Genomic DNA, 20,099 nt, shown 5'->3' with positions numbered 1-20,099 from the left:
AAGTGACACTTGCCGACTGGCCTTTCTATATGAACTGGGCCCGGCCCTGGTGAGTTGCCGGGGCTGGGCCTGACCAAAGGATAGGCCGAGCAGCCCCCAAGCACTCACCGCACCCGGCTACGGGCGAGCTCGGCTTACGGGCAATCCCAAATGGGATAAAGTTTCCCGTCCAGTCCGGATCAGGGGGTTGCGGCGTGGAGGAAGATTTGAGTTTCCTGAGGATATTTTGAATACAGAAGCTCTTTATGAAACATGAAACATGTATTTTATATTATTTTAACGGTCAAACAGCGGCCGATGTCGGTCCGACGTCGGCTGGACCTCAGCAATTGATCTCGGTCCGACGTCGGCTGGACCTCGGCTGGACGTCGGTACATGCGGGCATATCCGACATCCAGCCGACGTCGTGCCGAGGTTGGACCGACGTCGGGCCGACATCGGCATGCCGATGCCAAGTTGCCGACATCACCCCGACGTCGGCCGACGTCGGCATGTTTACTGGGATTATAATACAGAGGTCGCATAATTGACCTGACCGATATCAAAATTCCGAGATAAACATTTTGTACATACTGTTACTCTTATCAATCGCTGAAAGTTTCAAGGTGATCGTTCAATCGGTGTAGCTATGACGAGGATTGAAACTTTTTCTGAGGTGATGTCACTTGACCTGATCTGGTGACCTGACCTCTGACCTTGAGAGCCCTGGGTCTGAAATTTTAACATGTGTGGAAAAGATGCATGAACAGGTATGCCAAAAACGAGCGCCGCCGTTTTTGAGATATCTGCGAAAAACCGCAGGGGGGGGGTCAAACACCCCCCCCCCCCCGGCCCGGCGCGGGTTAACATCCAACACAGCAAGAGAAATATTGGTTTCACAGCAAGTGCTTGTGTATTATCAGGTAACGATTCATTGGACGGATTTAACAGAGATGACATCGGCCATCCCCACATCTCAAATGTTCCTGAAATTCGAGAATGGTAACACATTAAAGGACAAACATTGTAGTCAAACGAGATCAATCAGTGACTAGAAATAAGTTGTGCTCGCAGACCTCTTCGCAGGCTAGAGCACCGAAACACCAATGTGATGGTTGATAGCGTAGACTGACTGAAATAAATCCCAGATCTTATTTCCACCAACGCAATATAATAAACAAAATAACGACTAGAGACCACAGACAACGAAAGCTCCGTGACATCGCATAGGCATAAGTGCTGGTGAGGCTGGTGAGACTGCGTGCGCCGCTGCTACTCGGCGGTCATAGCGGTCCCGGTGCAGGGAGGCTCAGCGGACCGGCGCGGGGCGGTGCGCCGGGCCGGCAGCTGGCCAAGGGCGGCCGCCTACAGCTCCAGCCGCTCTCCAGCCGACTCTTTCTGGAACCTCCCGGCCGAGGCCTGGCGTTTGGGCGCGTCCCAGCACTGGCGCTTCATCTCCACCAGCCTGCGTGGCGGACACGGTCAGACGGTCAGACAGCGGACAGACGGTCACACACGGGCAGGTGGTCAGACAGCATACACAGACAGACGGTCAGACAAGGACAGACGGCGGACCCCGTCAGACCACAGTCACGGTCGGACACGGTCTGATAATTCCAACTGCAAAAGAAGCCTGGAGTTTAAAAAGGCACAAGGCGAATGTTCTTTAAAATCATCAGGCTATAGCTATTTGTTAAGATTTTTTAATTTCAATTACCTACAATTACACTTTCCTAAACACTTACTTCAATAAATCCTTCCACATTTGCATCTGCTTTGCCGAGCCAACCGATGTTTCCTTCAGATTCTTGTGATCTTCTTTGAGTATCTTGCTTTGTTTTTCCTGCTCAGCAATCAGAGCCTGAAATTCCGAATATCAGTGTAAATTGTATATTTGCATACCTCAAGTTCAAATCAATAATTCACTATTAATAGTGAATCATAGGCATAGAGGCGACCCGGGAGGCATGGGCCGGATTTGTGAAATGGTAATTTTCTTCCAGTGGGCAGTGGCTAGATCTGATTTTTCACACTGTGTACGTAATATCGCCTTTCGCCTGTTAAGTGTGCATGATATTAGGCATCTGGGATGAACTACTTTGTCTCCAGGTAACTTTTAATAAATCATGCGCTTTTTCGATCCATCAAAATACACCGGGAGGTATGGGCCATGACCCGGTAGGTATGGGCCGGTGGCATGTTTCATATTCTTTTTTCGACATTGAGAACAATACTCGTAGCTGCGGTCTACCTTGAGTGGTCCGAACCTCCCGGTTAGGAGGCCAGAATGCGCGTAGCATTTCAGCTCATAACCTTGCAAGAAAGCTTCGAATTGTCTATCCAGTCCATGTGCCGGGCGGTTCAGAGGCATCCAGTGTGACGGGTATGTCGTGAGGGAACAGCCAGCGAGAACACGGAGACAAGATGCTGGCAGTCCAGGCGGTCATGCATTACAGACTGCAAGAACCTCATGTCGGTTTGAATCAGGCGAGCTTCGATGGACTGGATTTTAAAATGGTTCAGGAGTGAGGTGTAGTCCATGGATACCCTCCGGGGGCCCATACCTCCCGGGTTTCCCCTATGACCAGTATAACGCCTTTTGGGGCGACTAACGGAGCGAGCGAGAGGGTGGGCCTTGCACGTGCGAAATTTCGAGGGGGTACCTCCAACTGACTTGTGCACGGCACCTTACTAACCGGTCTGTAGCGATGTGCCAAATTTGAGCACAATCGGCCCAGCCGTTCTCGAGATCTGGAAGCGGCACCCTGCACGTGCGCACGTGCAAAATGGGTCCCAACTGACTTGTGCACGGCACCCTACTAACTGGTCCCTAACCGTGTACCAAATTTGAGCGCCATCGGTCCACCCGTTCTCGAGATCTGGAAACGACCCCTGCACGTGCGCACGTGCAGCAGCACCCCAACTCTGGCACATGGATATGCAGTGCCTAGTGGGTGCCTACCTACATGCCAACTTTCAGCGCAATCGGCCAAGTAGTTACCGAGATATTGCAACAATTACAAAACGGACACCTCTTCGTTTTGCACGTGGCACGTGCATAAGGGGTCACCCACATACATCGGGAATAGTCCAATACTTGGTAGAAGGAATGAAGCTACCCTACAAAAATTACCGCATGTAAATCGGTCAAGTGGTTGCTGAGATATAAGCCTCGCAAAAGCGTCCGCAAGGCCGGCCGGCCGGCCGGCCGGCCGCTCATACTCAGAAATTTCCGTTAATCTAAGGAAAGACTACGCTCGCTTCGCTCGCTCCGTAACAATTGTCATATGCCTATATAGGCATATGACAAGAAGTGTATCGCCTATCGGATGATTTCTGCGATGTTCAGGTTGAAGTTATTCCCTTACAGGTTGGACTCACTCCCTTATTTCCTAAACGAATGAAAAGCTTAGTGGGAATGAATGAATGACTAAAGGAATGGCTGACTGACTGACTGAATGAGTGAATGAATGACAGGAACGCCTTGCGACGATTGGTGGGTTAAAATGTTCTCAGCCAAAGTCCTAGTGGCTGGTGACTCGTGAGTCAGCTCAAAAGCTAACACACTGTGCCTCCCTTCCCTCCCAAATTAAACGACACCCCGATAAAGCTGTTCCACTTACAGCCCGCCGGAGATAATATGTCGGCAGCGAGCTGTGCCCGCCGCAGAGTCCCACCTGAAGCTGGTCGCGGCGCGACTTGCCCTTGCCCTTGTCCGTGTACAGCTTAGCCTCCTGCTCGGCCATGGCTTTCTGGGCCTCCAGAATCTCGCGCTGTGCCGTCAGCCAGTGCATTCGCGACTCGGATTCGGCCAGCTCTCGCTTCATGTCGCGAACCTCCTGCTCGGACACAAAGATACAGTCACAGTCGCAGACAAACATACAGACACAGTCACAGACAGACACACAGACAAATGCACACAGTCGCAGACGCGCAGTCACTCGTAACACTTGTAACACTTGTAAAGCCGTGTTCACAAGTCACTCACCCCAATCTCCGTCAGAGGCACCCAGGTGCATAGAACAACGCTCAGTTTCCCATAGAATCATCTATGTTCCCCGGACTTGGCAGTCAGCTGGCACCAAGAGCGGTCTCGGCACGCGCCGTCAATGCCGGGCTTATGGCGTGCTCTGCTGCCACCGGGACACTCAACGACTCCAGCTGGGCGCTGCCGGTCCCCAATCACCGGCCACAGCTGGGCGTTGTCCCTCCCCACTCACCGACCACAGCTGGGCGTTGTCCCTCCCCACTCACCGACTAGAGCTGGGCGTTGTCCCTCCCCAATCACCGACCACAGCTGGGCGTTGTCGCTCCCCACTCACCGACTCCAAATTGGGCGCTGTCCCTCCCCACTCACCGACCACAGCTGGGCGTTGTCCCTCCCTACTCACCGACTACAGCTGGGCGTTGTCCCTCGCCACTCACCGACTCCAGTTTGGGCGCTGCCCCCCCCCCCCCCACTCACCGACTACAGCTGGGCGTTGTCCCTCCCCACTCACCGACCACAGCTGGGCGTTGTCCCTCCCCACTCACCGACTCCAGTTTGGGCGCTGTCCCTCCCCACTCACCGACCACAGTTGGGCGCTGTCCCTCCCCACTCACAGACCCCGGCTGGGCGTTGTCCCTCCCCACTCGCCGACTCCAGTTTGGGCGTTGTCCCTCCCCACTCGCCGACTCCAGTTTGGGCGCTGTCCCTCCCCACTCACCGACCACAGCTAAGCGTTGTCCCTCCCCACTCACCGACCACAGCTGGGCGTTGTCCCTCCCCAATCACCAATCACAGCTGGGCGTTGTCCCTCCCCAATCACCAATCACAGCTGGGCGTTGTCCCTCCCCACTCACCGACTCCAGTTTAGCGTTGTTGCTCTCCAGGCCGGCGGCCATCGAGTCGTACGCGTGCTTTTTCTCCTCGTAGTCGATGGTGACCTCCTGACTCTGCTGGCGCATTCCGCGCAGCTCTGTCGGGGACAAGACACCGGGTGACATACCAACACACCGACACCGGGTGTCATACCCGGGTGTCATGTGCCGACAAACCCCACACCGGGTGTCATACCGACACACCGACAATGAGTAAAACCGACACCGGGTGTCATGCCCGGCGACACCGGGTGTCATGCCCGGGTGTCATATACCGACACCGACACCGGGTATCATATACCGACACCGACACCGAGTGTCATATACCGACACCGACACCGGGTATCATATACAGACACGACACCGGGTGTCATATACCGACACACCGACACCGGGTGTCACGCTGAGTCACACGGCTGCACATTGAGATGACACGGCGCACATCGGGTCATTCAAACGGCTGTGCATGGACATTGACGGCATGCAGGGCTAGCATCGGTCCGGGAACACACTGGGGAGCCGGAAGGACTGGTGTCGGGTTCGGAGACCCCGGGACAGCCCCTGGCCGCGGGACGGACACCGCCAGCCGTGCGTGCTGCTCACCTTTGATGATGGGCGCCAGTTTGGCCTTGCGCTGGGCGATTTTCTCGTTGAGCCGCAGCACCATGGCGGACATGTCGTTGAGCGTCTCGCCCTTCTGTTCGTCCAGGCTGGCCTTGCTCTCGGAGGCCTGCTCCAGCTGCTCCTGGGTGCTGCTGATGCCAGTCACACCGCGCTCCCGCTCCATCTCGGCCTGCCGGGGCGGCTCGGTCAGACAGGCCGGGGGCCGCTCTATCCGACCCCCCCCCGCTCCGTCAGACACCCCGGGGGTCGCTCTATCCGACACCCCCCCCCCCTCCCGCTCCGTCAGACACCCGCTCCGTCAGACACCCCGGGGGCCGCTCTATCCGACACCCCCGCTCCGTCAGACACCCCGGGGGCCGCTCTATCCGACACCCCCCCCTCCCGCTCCGTCAGACACCCCGCTCCGTCAGACACCCGCTCCGTCAGACACCCTGGGGCTCCGTCAGACACCCCGGGCTCCGTCAGACACCCCGGGGGCCGCTCTATCTGACACCCCCGCTCCGTCAGACACCCTGGGGCTCCGTCAGACACCCGCTCCGTCAGACACCCCGGGGGCCGCTCTATCTGACACCCCCGCTCCGTCAGACACCCTGGGGCTCCGTCAGACACCCGCTCCGTCAGACACCCCGGGGGCCGCTCTATCCGACACTCCCGCTCCGTCAGACACCCTGGGGCTCCGTCAGACACCCCGCTCCGTCAGACACCCCGGGGGCTCCCTCAGACACCCTGGGGTTCCGTCAGACACCCCGGGGCCGCTCTATCTGACACCCCGGGCTCCGTCAGACACCCTGGGGGCTCCGTCAGACACCCTGGGGCTCCGTCAGACACCCCGGGGGCTCTATCCGCCACCCTCGCTCTATCTCGGCCTGCCGGGGCGGCTCGGTTAGACAGGCCGCAGGACTTTCACTCTTATCTTATGGAGACGCTGACATAAGCATCATTGCTATACAATAGTGATATAATTCCACCCTACAGCACCACAGTTACCACAGGAAACAACTCCGGGAGGCAAAGGTTAAGTGTTCTAGCAGCAGTCAGCTGCTGGCGCCGCTCGTCGGTGAGTCGGCTCTGCACTGGAGGGGTCCCCGGTGGCAGACGGCCCGGCGCTCGGCGGCGCGCGCCGCCAAACTCACCACCATGTTGGAGATGATGGCGTCCTTGCCCTTCAGGATCTCCAGCGTACGGCTGAGCACGCCGAACTCGGCGCGCAGCTCGCCCACCTCGAGCCGCTTCTTCTTGTAGACGGCCGACTTCCCGCGCAGCTGGTGCACGTACTGCTTGAAGTCGTCGCCGCGCACAGTGCCCTCCGCGCCGCCCTGCTCCTCCAGCTGCGCGCGCTTCTCCTGAGGAGGGGGCGTCCACAGTCAGCCGGGACACAGAGAGGGCATATTGGACAGAGGGGCGTGCGCTTCTTCTGAGCAGAGGTGCGCGATCCACACAATCAACAGGCCACGAGACCAGACCCCAGTGATACTGACGGAGGCCAGCAGTCCCCATTGGCAGCTGCTCACAGCCCAGTACGGTAAGCTAAGCCCGCTCGGTACCGTATGACTGGCGCCACAGGCTCTGTACGTCACACAGGTCCCAGCCCCGCGGGCCCCTGCCCTGCGCTGTACCGCCAGATCGTCCTTGATCTGCTGCAGCTGCTGCTGCATCTCCTGCAGCTTCTCGGCGGCGGCCTCCTTCTTCTTGGCCACGATGGCCGCCTGCTGGCGGAACATGCCCAGCTTGTCGTCGGAGGAGTCAGAGGCCATCATGCGCTGCTCCACCAGGTGGGCCACCTCGCTGTTCACCAGGCCGATCTGCCCAGCCGAGACAGGGGCGTCAGACGGCGAGCGGCACAGCGCACCCTCCGACGGGCGCGCACAAAGCAGGCATCGTATCTATAACTGGAGCCATCAGGGCGGCAGCAATGTACCAAAACTACCGGCTGCCTCGAGCAAATAGCTATTTGGTGTTCCACAACATACAGTAAAGTGAGACTCACAGTTCGTCTCCAGCACCTAATAACGGCTCGGCACTCCAAAGCCACTGCGCCAGCGCGCCGGCCAGCCCTCCCGTCCATTAGGCCACGGGCCTGCTCGGTCCGCGTAGACCATATACTGAACCACTGACCTTTTTCTTTATTTTCTCCAGATCCTGTGCAGTGAGGGCGGGCACGTTGGCCACTTTCTCCAGGTTGGCCACCTGCTTCTTCTTCACCTCCAACTCCTTGGGCATCTTCTCTGTGGCCAGGTAGCTGTGCACCTTGACGTCCTCCTCCAAACGCTGGATCAGAGCTAATGGACGGCCATAGAGTCAGTCAGTGCCGCCAATGGTCGGACAGTCAGATGGTCAGTCAGTGGGACACGGTCAGATGGTCTGTGGAACACAGTCAGATGGTCAGTGGGACACGGTCAGTGGGACAAGGTAAGATGGGGCAAGTAACGGTGACAGGCAGAATGACACAGTGATGACAAGGCACCTATCAAGCAGTACCACGGAGCGGGAGGACTTGCACCCGCTCTGTCCGGCCGGCATCCGCAGATCCGGTGCCGTGACGCACCCTCGGGCGTGGTGCCCATGCTGGCCGAGCGCAGGTCCTTCAGCTGTCCCTGCAGGCGCGCCAGCCGCTGGTCGGCGCGCGCGATCGCCTGCTCCTGCTCGATCTTCTGGTTGGCCAGCTCCTGTTCGCGGTCCTTCTCGAGCCGGAGCCGGCGCGCCGACTCCAGCAGCACGTCCTTGTTGGGGTGTCCCTCCACCTGCCGCCGGTCGGGCACCGGGCGTCACCACAGGGGCACCGGGCGTCACCAGTCGCCAGAGGCCTCAGAGGCCAGACGGCGAGACACTCATCAATTAAACCTTGACGGTTATACTCGTATCGAGTATACTCAAGATAGACTAGAGTTTTTCGTAAGATATGTATATTATATATAATATATATATATATATATATATATATATATATATATATATATATATATATATATATATATATATTAAAAGAGAAATACTCCACAGAACAAAGCGACATATACTTAAAACAATGCGAACGATCGGAACAATCTCTGGCCACCACTTAAATTGCAAAAAAAAAGTCCAGCTACCCAGTGTGTTACCTTATTTTTTAGCCGTTCGATTTTTTTCGTGACGATCTCGCGTTCCTCCTCCATTGCAGCGATGTCCTTGCGGAGTTCGGCGGTTTGAAATACAGAATTGCGCAGTGCCTCGTACTCCTTGTGAGTGGCCTTAAACTCCTCGATAAGGTCCTCGTACTGCGGGGAGACCAGGTGCCACAGTGAGCGACCCACCTCGCACTGGGGTAGGCCGAGGGGTGTGAGCGAGACCGAGGGACCGGCAGCCGTGCTATGGCAGCCCAATCTCACCAAGTGCAGTAAACTCAATTTGGGGTAAAATACCAAACTACCCCACTCCGTAACTACAAAAATACTGTCCCAAAATTAAGTTTACATAACTTGGTGAGATTGGGCCAAGTGCCCATCCTCACCAAGTTAGTTTAACTAATTTCGGGGTAGTATTTTTGTAGTTATGGAGTGGGGTAGTTTGGTATTTTACCCCAAATTGAGTTTACCGCACTTGGTGAGATTGGGAGTCCGTCCACAAAACAGGTGAAAAGAGGTTGAATTAGCTTATCACTGCTCTGGTGGCTAAAAAAGGCAAAGGCCGTTATCTTCTTCCGGGTATAATTTCTCAATAAGTGTTACTTAACCTGTCTGTACACACTACACGTTACATATCGTCCAGCCGACGTGCGTACGTACCTGTCTGTACATAACGTCCGGCCGACGTGCGTACGTACAGTGGGTCTATTTAAGATCTCCAGAGCCACCACGTGGCGCTACGGTCGGGGTAGGGCAAGTCCAAATCGCGAGGGGAGTGGGGTCACCGGTCATTGTGGGGGAAGGAGGGAGGGAGGGGAGTGACGCGCTATCGCGGCGCGGAGCGTGGGCTTAGCGCCGGGAGTGGGCCGCCCGTCACTGCGCCGAGGCTGAGGGGAGGGGATGATGGTTGCGGGTGCATTCACTCCGGTATGGTGGTATCCTTTTCATGTGGAGCCAGAAAAAAAAATGCGACTGAAGGGAATAATCATCTCAAACAAACGGGCAAGCGAAAAACGCCATTCACTTCAGCAAAAATCTTAAACAAATGATAATTGAAATCTAGGACCTAAACTTTCAGTCGACATTTGCATGCTGTCTTTGACTTTTCTAAACTGTTATTTGAGTTTCATGTTTTTTCATTGTTTGGCACGCTCAGCATTTGTGGGTTTAATCGGGTCGAAAAGAATAAAAAAGAAAAGAAAGAAGAAAAAAAAAGAGTTAATATGGGTCCTGAAAAATGACCAAAAATATTTTTTAAAGATTAGCTTAGCAAACCCTTTAGGTGCGACAATTTTAACGTTGTTGAGAGGATATTGGGAAAAGATAAATCACCGTGCTTGTCAGTGTTGCAGTAGAAGGAAAGGTTTCGGTTCGTGTCTAGATAAACTAGAGCCGGGAGTGAGGCTCGAACTCACGACATCGCATTCAGCTCACAGGTTACCCACCCTCTGCGCCACGGGCATCCATCGCCCTGCGCAGCTTGCTTGTCAGTGTTTCGGCCAAAGTTGTTGGTTGAATGTCTGACGTCTGTCAATGTTACGAGGCTAAGCCCGAAGGTAAATGAGGGAGCCGAACCAGATTGGACCGGTTTGAACCAGGTCGCACCGGGGTCCTACACGCAATCATGGTCAGACAAAACAGAATTTAATTTCGGGTCAAATATTTTTATTAAATGGTCTTATTGTTTTTTAACTTATACGTATAACACTTTTTTATTCGAGACTTAATGCAGAAAAATGGGCCTATTTGCCAACGTTTCCCCATCTTCTTTTTAACGTCTAAATTTGACCTTAACCCTCGCCCGCACATGGGGGTGGGGGGTGGTTGCCACCCCCCCCCCCAGGTAGTCTTTCTGCTCTGCACTCGTCATTTTTAGAGCTAGAAAGCTGATTTTTCGTATAGCTGCTCCTCTATCCTTTCTTGATGTCCACTGAAAATTTCAAGTTTCTGTGATTTTTGGTTTCGGAGATATGACCTTGTTTTTCAGGTCATGTCATGACCCAAATGGCCAATTCTCAACATCTTGCGTTTGCTATGGGCCTTGTGAGCTTTTGACACCTTGATTTCGGCCTTTTTTGCCAGTCTTACCTCCCACCTATCATGGAACATGTTGTTCGACGATGTACAGGTGTCAAGGTCAGGGTCAAGGTCAACCTAGCTCCCGTAGCCGGGAGCAAGCCGGTCCCGTAGCTCAGTTGGTAGAGCGTTGGACTCCGCGTGGTGAGAGCACGCGTTCCCGGTTACAACAGTCCGGGTTCGAAGCGCGACGGGCGCTTGACATTTATGGGCCTCCTGACAGGTATGGCTGCGGTTGGTGGCAGGCCGTAGCCAGGTGAAGTCAGTGAGGGGACCGGCCGTGCGCGGCTATGTGCGCACGTTAAACTTTGGACTCTAAATTCTGCCATAGAACTGGAATTGCGCGATCGGAGGGTAGAGGGCAGGGTCACCGCAACAAGCTTCGCTTAGCGGTGGCTCTGTCCTTGTGAATCCTTCCCATCAAAAGGTTCGGATTAAATTTATAAAAAAAAAAATAAAAAAAAATAATAAAAAAAACCTAGGTCATCTAAGATAATTGCGTTTTAGGCAAGCTGAATTTACTTTTTGTGAAGTTTTTGACTGCATTCTTGGTAAAAGCTTCTCAGATCATGATTTCATGTAATATGGACACATAAACAATCGGTGCACACATCAGTATACACACAGACACATACAGACATACAAACACATATAATTGACCTTGACCTAGCTTGACCTGAAATGACCTCAGCAGCAAAAATCTGGTCGGGTAGTGTGACAAAGAGGTTCTAGCTGGCTTGGCACCAGAAAACGGCATCGTCATCGGTATATGATAAGCAGCGCACTTGATATCCAACGGTGACCCAAAACAGCAACATTTTTTAGTTTGACCTGACCTGAGAAGGTAAAACTGGGTATTATTGGATTTGTCTCTTCCCAAGGAATCTTTTTGGTCTTTACCGCTAAGCTCTATCTCCAACAGGAACGAAATGGCGCGGGGGGGTGGCAACCCCCCCCCCCCCCATGTGCGTTCTAGGATGGGAAAATGGCATGTGCGGGCGAGGGTTACCTAAGAGGCCCGTCATCAAAAACATAATAGCCTGCGTTATAATTATTTACCCAAGAGCGCTCTACACAAGAAACGCCAGCCAGTCAAAAACCGGCGAACGATACGATCTTTCTAGTGCTTTAATTATATCAAATGAAAATTTCAGGAGATACGAATAACCTTATCCTTAGAGCTACTGGACGCTCGGAGCATTCGCAAGCATTTGAGTGCATCATAGTTAGTTGAAACTTGACAATAGATAAACCGGCCGCAGTAAACCACGCCTCATCATCCTTCCCTTCCAAGCGGAGAGGCTACCGGCCGCTGGGCCCACCACCGCGATATGGAACAGGCCGGCTGGAGTGCGCCATTTGCCTGCAGCAGTGCCCAACCGCGCCGGGGCTGTTTGACAGGTCACCCGTTCCGTGACCTCGCCACCCCCCCCCCCCCCTCGCCCACCTCCCCAACGGGCCCAGCTCGGTAGTGACCTCTCCTTGAATTTGACATGGACTCGACTAAGGCTCAACGCCATCTAGTTACGCCTGGAGATCCTAACTACTGTTAACGCCAGAACCCTTGAGACCCTAATTTTTCGCGATTATTTTTTAATGCGTGGAATAATTTCAACCATATTTAGGAAATAGCTGTTTCAAGACCTGCCGAAACTTTTTCTTCAAATACGTTTTGTTGTCACTTAAATATTTGTGGCACTTGTCATTGACTCGTAATGTTAACTGTTTTTCCATCCTGGATAGAGGCTTTCATACGTCATATGACATTAGGCTCCGACCACGACTGCGGCATTGACCCGTGCCCATCAGCGACCTCTGTACAAACGACACCCCTGCCATCTGTAAAGGACTATGAATTTCGCTGACGCTTCACGTGCTATGCATCAATTGCAGCAGACGGTCAAGTAAATGTTAGGTTCTTGTTGACTCTCGTATATAGGATCAAGAGGGCCATCACTCCTCAACCTACTACTCACACATGCTTCGAACAAACGTTAAAGATTCCTAACAAATACGATGTTCGATGTAGGATATAGGTATGTTTGAAATACGAGCGAGCCTTATGATGTGAAGCGAAGGCAATTAATTAATCATTGCGTTGTTCGATGGTTGCATAGCGATGTACAGATCAGCAACTACTTGATGACATCCGATACCCCATTATCACATTATCTACAACGCCATAGGCTTTAAATACAGGTGAATATTTCCTAACCTTATGTCAGGTATATGCCACCTGCCCGTTATTTGCAGCTTATGAAAAATAAAACAAATATCAGCCGTCAGCGAACCTATCAGCATTGTACAAGCAATGCGCATTGAGCATTTATGGCTCCTCAGTCATCATGTCGCTCTTTGGGCACTGTCAGACAAGACGTTACGCACAACTCCGCCGGTTTTCGGCACCGCTCGACCGTCCCCGCTCTCCGCCACAGCGCGAGTGACCGCGCGCCGGCCCGAAACCGCCGCAGGCCAAGACCACAGAGGCGGGGCTTCGCTGTGACGTCATAACGTATCACAGACTGACTGGTGATAGCCTCTACACACCGGGTGAAAATCTTGCTCGAAATTTAACATTACGAGTCAATGAGAAGTGCCTGAAATATTGAAATGGCGACAAAATATCTAAATTGTAAAAGTTTCGGCAGGTCTTGAAACGGCCATGTCCTGAGTTTGGTTGAAATTCTTCCACGCATTAAAAAATAATCGCGAAAAAATAGGGTCTCAAGGGGTCTGGCGTTAACAGTAGATCCACTGTACCTGTCTGTACATAACGTCCAGCCGACGTGCGTACGTACCTGTCCGTACATAACGTCCAGTCGACGTGCGTACGTACGGTTCTCCAGTTCTCCAGTACAGTTCTCCAAGTCTTGTTGGTTTTGCTTTTTCGGAAATATCTGGTCCTATATAATGTTCAAATGCATAAGTATCAACCCGAATTATGTGTATGCACATTTACCACGAGACTGTGAAATTGCATCGTTGTATGCCAAATACTTTGCGAGATATTCACCAAAAACCTCATTTACTGCCGTTTGGGGTATTCTGGCCGCAATCTTCCTGGGATCGCCTATGACATCCATGGTGCCACCTAGCGAGAGGGACGCGGAAACACAAAATCATGAATGAATCGAGCGCGTAGTAAACGGTGTATGGAAGGGAGACTCGGCAGAGGCTATCCGGGTGTCCGGCGCGCGGCGCGCCCTTAGGCATCGGCCGACCCTTCGGACCGCGAGGGGTCAGAGGTCGCGCTCGGGAAGTCTCGGCTCTGGGTTTTAGCGCTGTGCAGTCAGGAAGCGAGGGGAGGATGGCGCTAGCCCGACTGACTAGTATCTCGGCTGATTCGTGTGGGGTGGAAGGGATCACAGAACGGGATGGTGGCTAGTGGTGGATGATGGGATGGTGGTTAGGTTAGTGCGTACTGCGTAGAACGTAGCTGAACATGCTTTGTTCATGGCAAACAACATGCAGCATAATGTGCGGGATTATGCCAGAACTCATACAAAAAGGAGCTAATATCTCGGCCGAGGGAGTGGATGAGTGTCGTGACAAAGCATGACGATGCTGCCAAAATCGGGACGCTTTTTTGCCCCCATTTTTTTAACCCTAACATGCAGCGCTTGATCCGAACTTAGAGGTCCCCGACTGACCTTAGACCTTAAAATCGCACCCGTCCGGTGCGCCATTTTTTCTTCAGGGGCGCTCTTCTTGGTTGTATCTGTTCTTACCAATAACTAAAGCAAATCGAATGTATAATAAAAACGCATACCTACCTCAAACACAGTTTTATTCACATCCGCTCGTGTGCATACTTGTTTTGACCTATACCTTCTTGCATCATAATATATCACTTCAGTGCTTAGCCCTCAACGGAATTTTGGGTTTTCTGCATATACCCCGGCCGAGGGGGGAAGGGGGCGATTACGACCCCTCTCCGTCTTTTTGCCCCTAATTGAGCTAGCGCCTTGCGGATAAAACTGGGCGCGTGCGTCGTATGAGATACAGCAACTGGTACCCGAGTTGAATATCTCAAGTCCACCGATGAACTCTGAGGTCAGTATAAGTGCTCCAAGTCGCGGGATCGGTTTTTGGTAAACAACTTCATCATAAGTGGTTACAGAGCCAGGATAATGGCACCATCGAGTTTTGCATGCTCAAGCGCGTCTATACGCTTTGTTTTTGTTGAGGTCAATTTAAGGTGTTTACCTCAGGTCATGTCAGGGCAGAGCCACTCAGGCCACGAGGCTGGCTCAAGGAGGTCATATCGCTTCTTCGATTCGGTAGGTCCTTAGTCCTTAAAAGTCCACTGGTGGCTTCCCGACTCGCTAGCTCAATTTGATCGGGACTTTTTGGTGAAATCTCCTATGACCTTAGTGACGTCATCAATGAAGTCGCCTAACTTTAAGAATGGAAAAGTGAATGCTGGGGTTTGCAAATATTGTATAAAATCGCGAACTCCTGCGCTTCAGACAGCTTTAGATGGTTCCCGGCGCCAAAATAACAGTTTTCATATTTTGCGTTGCGTGACCGAGAGGTTGCGTGACCCGCGTGACCGACCTGACTTCAGGTGACTCTTAAGAAAATACGAGATAGCTGCATACAAGTTGTGAGGCCTCTGGGAGATAGTACTAGATCATATAAGCTTCATTCCCCGTTGAAAAGTCCCCTGGCACGAAAGGTGCTGCGACGTCGCGACATTTTGGGACCTTACAGAGGTTCACTTTTGACGTCATTGGTCAACGGCCTGACCAACCTTCGCACTTGTAGGAGGGTGTCGAACAGACCTCCTACCCTCAGTTTTTCGCAAATAACTCGCGCAAAAAGCGGCTGATTGCGACGAAACTTTCAGTACCCTCGAGTTAATCAATATATCGCCTACCCTTTAATTTGCATGACCCTGACTCAAAAGACCTTTGACTTGTGACCTGTTTTCCGAGACCATGTTTGGCCGGAATCGCGTTTTGGCGTATTTCGAGTAGAGCGCGTTTTATTGTCTTTTTGTGGCTTTAAGCGATCAAACATGTGAAAGGTTGATCCCATGGATTCTAGTGGGTATCAAGGTCACCTGAAGGTCAGTCAGGTCACTGACCTTTGATGACCTTTGTTCACTCTTTCGAGTTTTACATGTTTCTTGGGTAGATTTCGGAGTTGATTTCGCATTTAGAAACCGTTTGAACATTTAAGAAGTAGTTTTGGTTCCCTCGTAACATGTGACCTGACCTGACCTGGCCCGACCTGGCCTAAATGCACAAAAACATCATCTGTGATCAAAACTAACTTGAATTTCGTGATCAGCACCCCGCAAAACCCTATAACAGCTTCACTTTACGAAGCTCTAACAGGTCCCGATTCCCCGACTTTTGAGTTATATTGACCTGTCAACCAATGACCTAGGACCTTAAAATTGGGTATCATCGGCCTCCTCTCGTCACGGGCAACACGCTCTTTTTCCGCGAAGCTCTAGCTCGATTAGGGGCTGAACGGCAAAGGGGTCCAACGGACCCTCCTCCCCCCCTTTACGATAGACGCTGACAAAACACCAATATGGGCGAGGGTGAAAATACAGCTGCTGTCATAAAAATTCAGCTTGAATCAAAGGTCAGGCTTGCCAAATTTCAGCTCTCGCAGCTATCAACAAAAATAAACATGTGGAGGCGGCACCCGCCTCCCCCTCCCCCCCCCCCTCTCCTCTCGGCCACTGCCAGCGAGGTTTTAAGCGTATCATACATGTTACAAAGCATCATATCAAGAGGACACACCCCAGCAGTCATATGCACTGAACAAAAACTTATTACCCACGCTAGTCTATCGGCACCATAGCACATGGTCGAGACTGTCGTCGGCCACGGACGCGCACTCGACCAACCCTCTGAGCCCGTTGACTGCGGGTGACCTTGACATGTCAAGCCTGATCGGCGGCCGGCCGCTGTCGTGCGGTCGTTACACGCGGAGGGGAGGGAGACACAAAGTTCTACGTTATAGCTGACCTCTGACCTTTCCCTGCGCCCTGGTCACTGACCCTGCTCCATGTCGCTGGGCGGTGGCATGGCGGTGGAAACCGGTTCTAGCCTCTACACATGCCACCATTCTAACCCTCCCCTCCCCACGCTACTACGCGGCGTGGAGTACGCTCGTGCGTAACTGGGCGGAGCAAGGGGTCACGCGATACAGGGGCGGAACTGGTTGCCCTCCCGCTCGCCGAGCGACCAACGACTAATACCCTGGAGAACCGTACCTGTCTGTACATAACGTCCAGCCGACGTGCGTACAGTGGATCTAGTAAGGATCTCCAGATGTAACTAGATGGCGTTGAGCCTCAGTCGAGTCCATAATAGATTCAAGGAGAGGTCACTACCGAGCTGGGCCCGATGGGGAGGTGGGCAGGGGGGACGAGTGGCGAGGTCACGGTGCGGGTGACCTGTCAAACAGCCCCGGCGCTGGGGCACTGCCGCAGGCAAACGGCGCACTCCAGCGTTGTTCCATATCGCGGTGGTGGGCCGGGCGGCCGGTTAGCTTGGCATTTGGCTGCTTGGAAGGAAAGGATAATGAGACACGGGTTTGCTGTGGCCGGTTCATCTACTGTCAACTATGATGAACCCAAAGTAATGCAAATGTGATGTTGGTAATGCAGCTGGCAATGGAATGCTAGCGAAAGCTCCGGGAGCCCAGTAGCTATAAGGATTCAGATTATTTATGTCTCCTCAAATTTTCATTGAATATAATTCAAGCAATAGAAAGATCGCATCGTTCGCATTTTTTTTCTTTTTTTTGACCGGCTGGCGTTTCTTACGTAGAGCGCCCTTTGGCAAATAATTATCACGCAGGTGATTTTTTGCTGGTAAGATGGGCCTTTGAGGTCAAATCAAGTCGCTAAGAGAAGATGAGGAAAAGTGGACGAATGCCACATTCTTGTGCATGAAGTCTCGAGTTAAAAAAAACTAAAAGTTATTATAAGTGTAAGCTAAAAACAATAAGATCAGTTAATAAAATATTTGACCCGAAATTAGCCTCTGTTTTGTCTGACCATGGTCAGACAAACGCAATCATGCATGATTGCGTGCAAGACACTGGTCCAACCGGGTTCAACCCGGCCCAACCTGGTTCGGCTCCCCCTTTTTTATATAAATTTGGTCCGAACCTTTTGAATGAAAGGAATCACACGGACAGAGTCCCCGCTAAGCTGAGCTTGTTGCGTTGACCCTACTCTCTACCCTCCGATCAAGCAATTCCTGGTCTATGGCAGAATTTAGAGTCCAAATTTTAACGTGCGCACATAGCCGCGCACGGCCGGTCCCCTCACTGACTTCGCCTGGCAGCGGTCCAGGGTTGTGCTCGACTCAAAAAAATTTGCCGACTCGACTCATCATTCAACTTCAGAATGCCCTGACTCAACTCCGACTCAAACAAGGAGCTGATTTTTTCCCTTGACTCGACTCATGACTCAAGCGGCTCAATGAAAATATGAGTTGACTCAAACTTGACTCAAATTTTTTGTTGAGTCAAGTGTGTTGACTCAAAATTGACTCAGATAAAAAAGTTGTTGAGCGGGGGGGGGGGTGAAAAAATCCGGCAGCAGGGCCAGGCCTAAGTTGTTGAGCGGGGGAGAATGACAAACTTATACTATATATTGTTTCTAGAAAGTTTAGTCAGCTGACTCATGTTCCTAAATGTTTTTGACTCAACTCAATGTCAAAAGTTATTTTACTGACTCAACTCTGACTCAACTCAACACCTTAATATTTTTGTCCGACTCAACTCTGACTCAACTCAACAGCTCAACATTTTATCCGACTCGACTCAAATCTGACTCATTTGAGTCAGAGTTGAGTCAAATTTCTGACTCGACTCATGAGTCAAGCACAACCCTGCAGCGGTCTGCCACCAACCACAACCATACCCGTCTGGAGGCTCAAAAACGTCAAACACACGTCGCGTTTCGAACCCGGACTTTTGCAACCGGGACGTGCGCTCTCACCACATGGCAAATGGAGTCCAACGCTCTACCGACCGAGCTACCGGCACGGACATTTACTTTGCGGTTTCGCCTCGTGAAATTGACAGACGTCAGACACTTTGGCCGAACTCTAGCCGAAACACTGAGCAAGCTGCGCAGGGCGATAGGTGCTCGTAGGGTTGAGGTTGGGTAGCCTGTGAGCTGAATGCGATGTCGTGAGTTCGAGCCCCACTCCCGGGTCTGGTTTTATCTCGGCACGAACCAAAACCTTTCCTTCTACTCTACTGCAACACAGATAAACACGATGACATCTTTCCCCAATATCTTTCCCCAATATCCTCTCAAAAAGTCAAAATTATCGCTTATAAATGTTTTGGCAAAGTTTCATTTTTAAGAAAATATTTTTGAACATTTTTCTGGAGCCATTTCAATTTTTTCTTTTCTGATTCTGTTCGGCCCGATAAAACCCACCAAAACTGAACGTGCCAAATGAAAAAATATCTAACTCAAATAACAGTTTAGAACAGCCTCATCATGCATCATGAAAAGCATCATGCAACTATAGACTGAATAGTTGCATGCTATGATTGCGTCCTAGATTTCAATTACCTATCATTGTTCAACATTTTGGCTGGAACTGACGCTGCCTCTGGCTTGCCCGTTTGTTTGAGATAATGATTCCCTTTAGTCGCATTCTTGCTGGTTCCACATGAACAGGATACCACCATACCGGAGTGAACGCACCCGCAACCATCATCCCCTCCCCTCAGCCTCGGCGCAGTGGCGGGCGGCCCTGGGCGGCCCACTCCCGGCGCTACGCACGCCCCATGCGCCGTGATACTGCGTCACTCCCCCTCCCTCCTTCCCCCACAATGACCGGTGACCTCACTTCCCTTGGGATTTGGACTCGCCCTACGCCGACCGTAGCGCCACGTGGTGGCTCTGGAGATTTTAAATAGACTCACTGTACGTACCTGTCTGTACACTCACCTACTAAGTGATGTTCGCCCCCCGACGGCCCAGCGTTTGACTGGAGCGGTAGACTGCGCCGTCTCACACCCAGGTTCAGCGGCACAGCACATCCCTCTGGCCTCAACGGTAGACTGCGCCGCCTCACACCCAGGCTCAGCGGCACAGTATATCTCTCTGGCCTCACACTCGCTACAGACGCGTTTGACCGGGTCAGGGACGCGCCGCGCTGGTTGCCTTATCGCTCACAGTCACATATCTGTGGCTATAGGGGGCCTGCTGCGAATCGCTGGTCTTTCTGTGTCGACTCGAATATATGCTTGTAAGTGGTCACGATCGCATTTAGCTCAGTGAGATTAGTTATAGCAATTTATATCGTTTATTTTCTCCCGGGTGGGGTGGGGGGAGGGGGTGTTTGGCCACACTAGCCAATGTTTGTGTGTCTGTAACGGAAACTGCGGCGCACAGCGACGCAAAACTTGGCACAGCTTATGAATTTCGTATCGTGTCTGGAATTGTTGACACCTGGTCACATC

General features: G+C 52.2%; 1 protein-coding gene across 8 annotated transcripts in view; it reads right to left on the bottom strand.

Moving 5' to 3' along the window:
- Positions 1 to 869: 869 nt before the first annotated feature.
- The window catches only part of LOC122385512 (intraflagellar transport protein 81 homolog), a 40,683-nt gene continuing 21,453 nt past the window's right edge, over positions 870 to 20,099 (bottom strand). For 6 of the 8 annotated variants that reach the window (XM_043373845.1, XM_043373841.1, XM_043373840.1 and 3 more), the window contains exons 5-14: positions 8,562 to 8,717; positions 8,009 to 8,204; positions 7,579 to 7,742; positions 7,080 to 7,265; positions 6,597 to 6,806; positions 5,443 to 5,632; positions 4,822 to 4,937; positions 3,657 to 3,818; positions 1,725 to 1,840; positions 870 to 1,444 (exon numbers count right to left, since the gene is read on the bottom strand). In XM_043373845.1, coding sequence (XP_043229780.1) covers positions 1,345 to 1,444; positions 1,725 to 1,840; positions 3,657 to 3,818; positions 4,822 to 4,937; positions 5,443 to 5,632; positions 6,597 to 6,806; positions 7,080 to 7,265; positions 7,579 to 7,742; positions 8,009 to 8,204; positions 8,562 to 8,717 — 1,596 coding nt within the window. In that variant the 3' untranslated portion in view covers positions 870 to 1,344. Of the gene's footprint in view, positions 1,445 to 1,724; positions 1,841 to 3,656; positions 3,819 to 4,821; positions 4,938 to 5,442; positions 5,633 to 6,596; positions 6,807 to 7,079; positions 7,266 to 7,578; positions 7,743 to 8,008; positions 8,205 to 8,561; positions 8,718 to 9,224; positions 9,238 to 16,875; positions 16,893 to 20,099 lie in introns of those variants that run through there. The other 2 variants (XM_043373848.1, XM_043373847.1) reach the window with 2 other exon arrangements.

The sequence above is a fragment of the Amphibalanus amphitrite genome, unplaced genomic scaffold, assembly GCF_019059575.1.
Source record: "Amphibalanus amphitrite isolate SeventyFive unplaced genomic scaffold, NRLGWU_Aamphi_draft 000221F_arrow, whole genome shotgun sequence".
Classification (NCBI taxonomy): Eukaryota; Metazoa; Arthropoda; class Thecostraca; order Balanomorpha; family Balanidae; genus Amphibalanus; species Amphibalanus amphitrite.
Note: the sequence above shows the minus strand (reverse complement) of the source record. Positions and strands in the feature narration are given on the sequence as shown.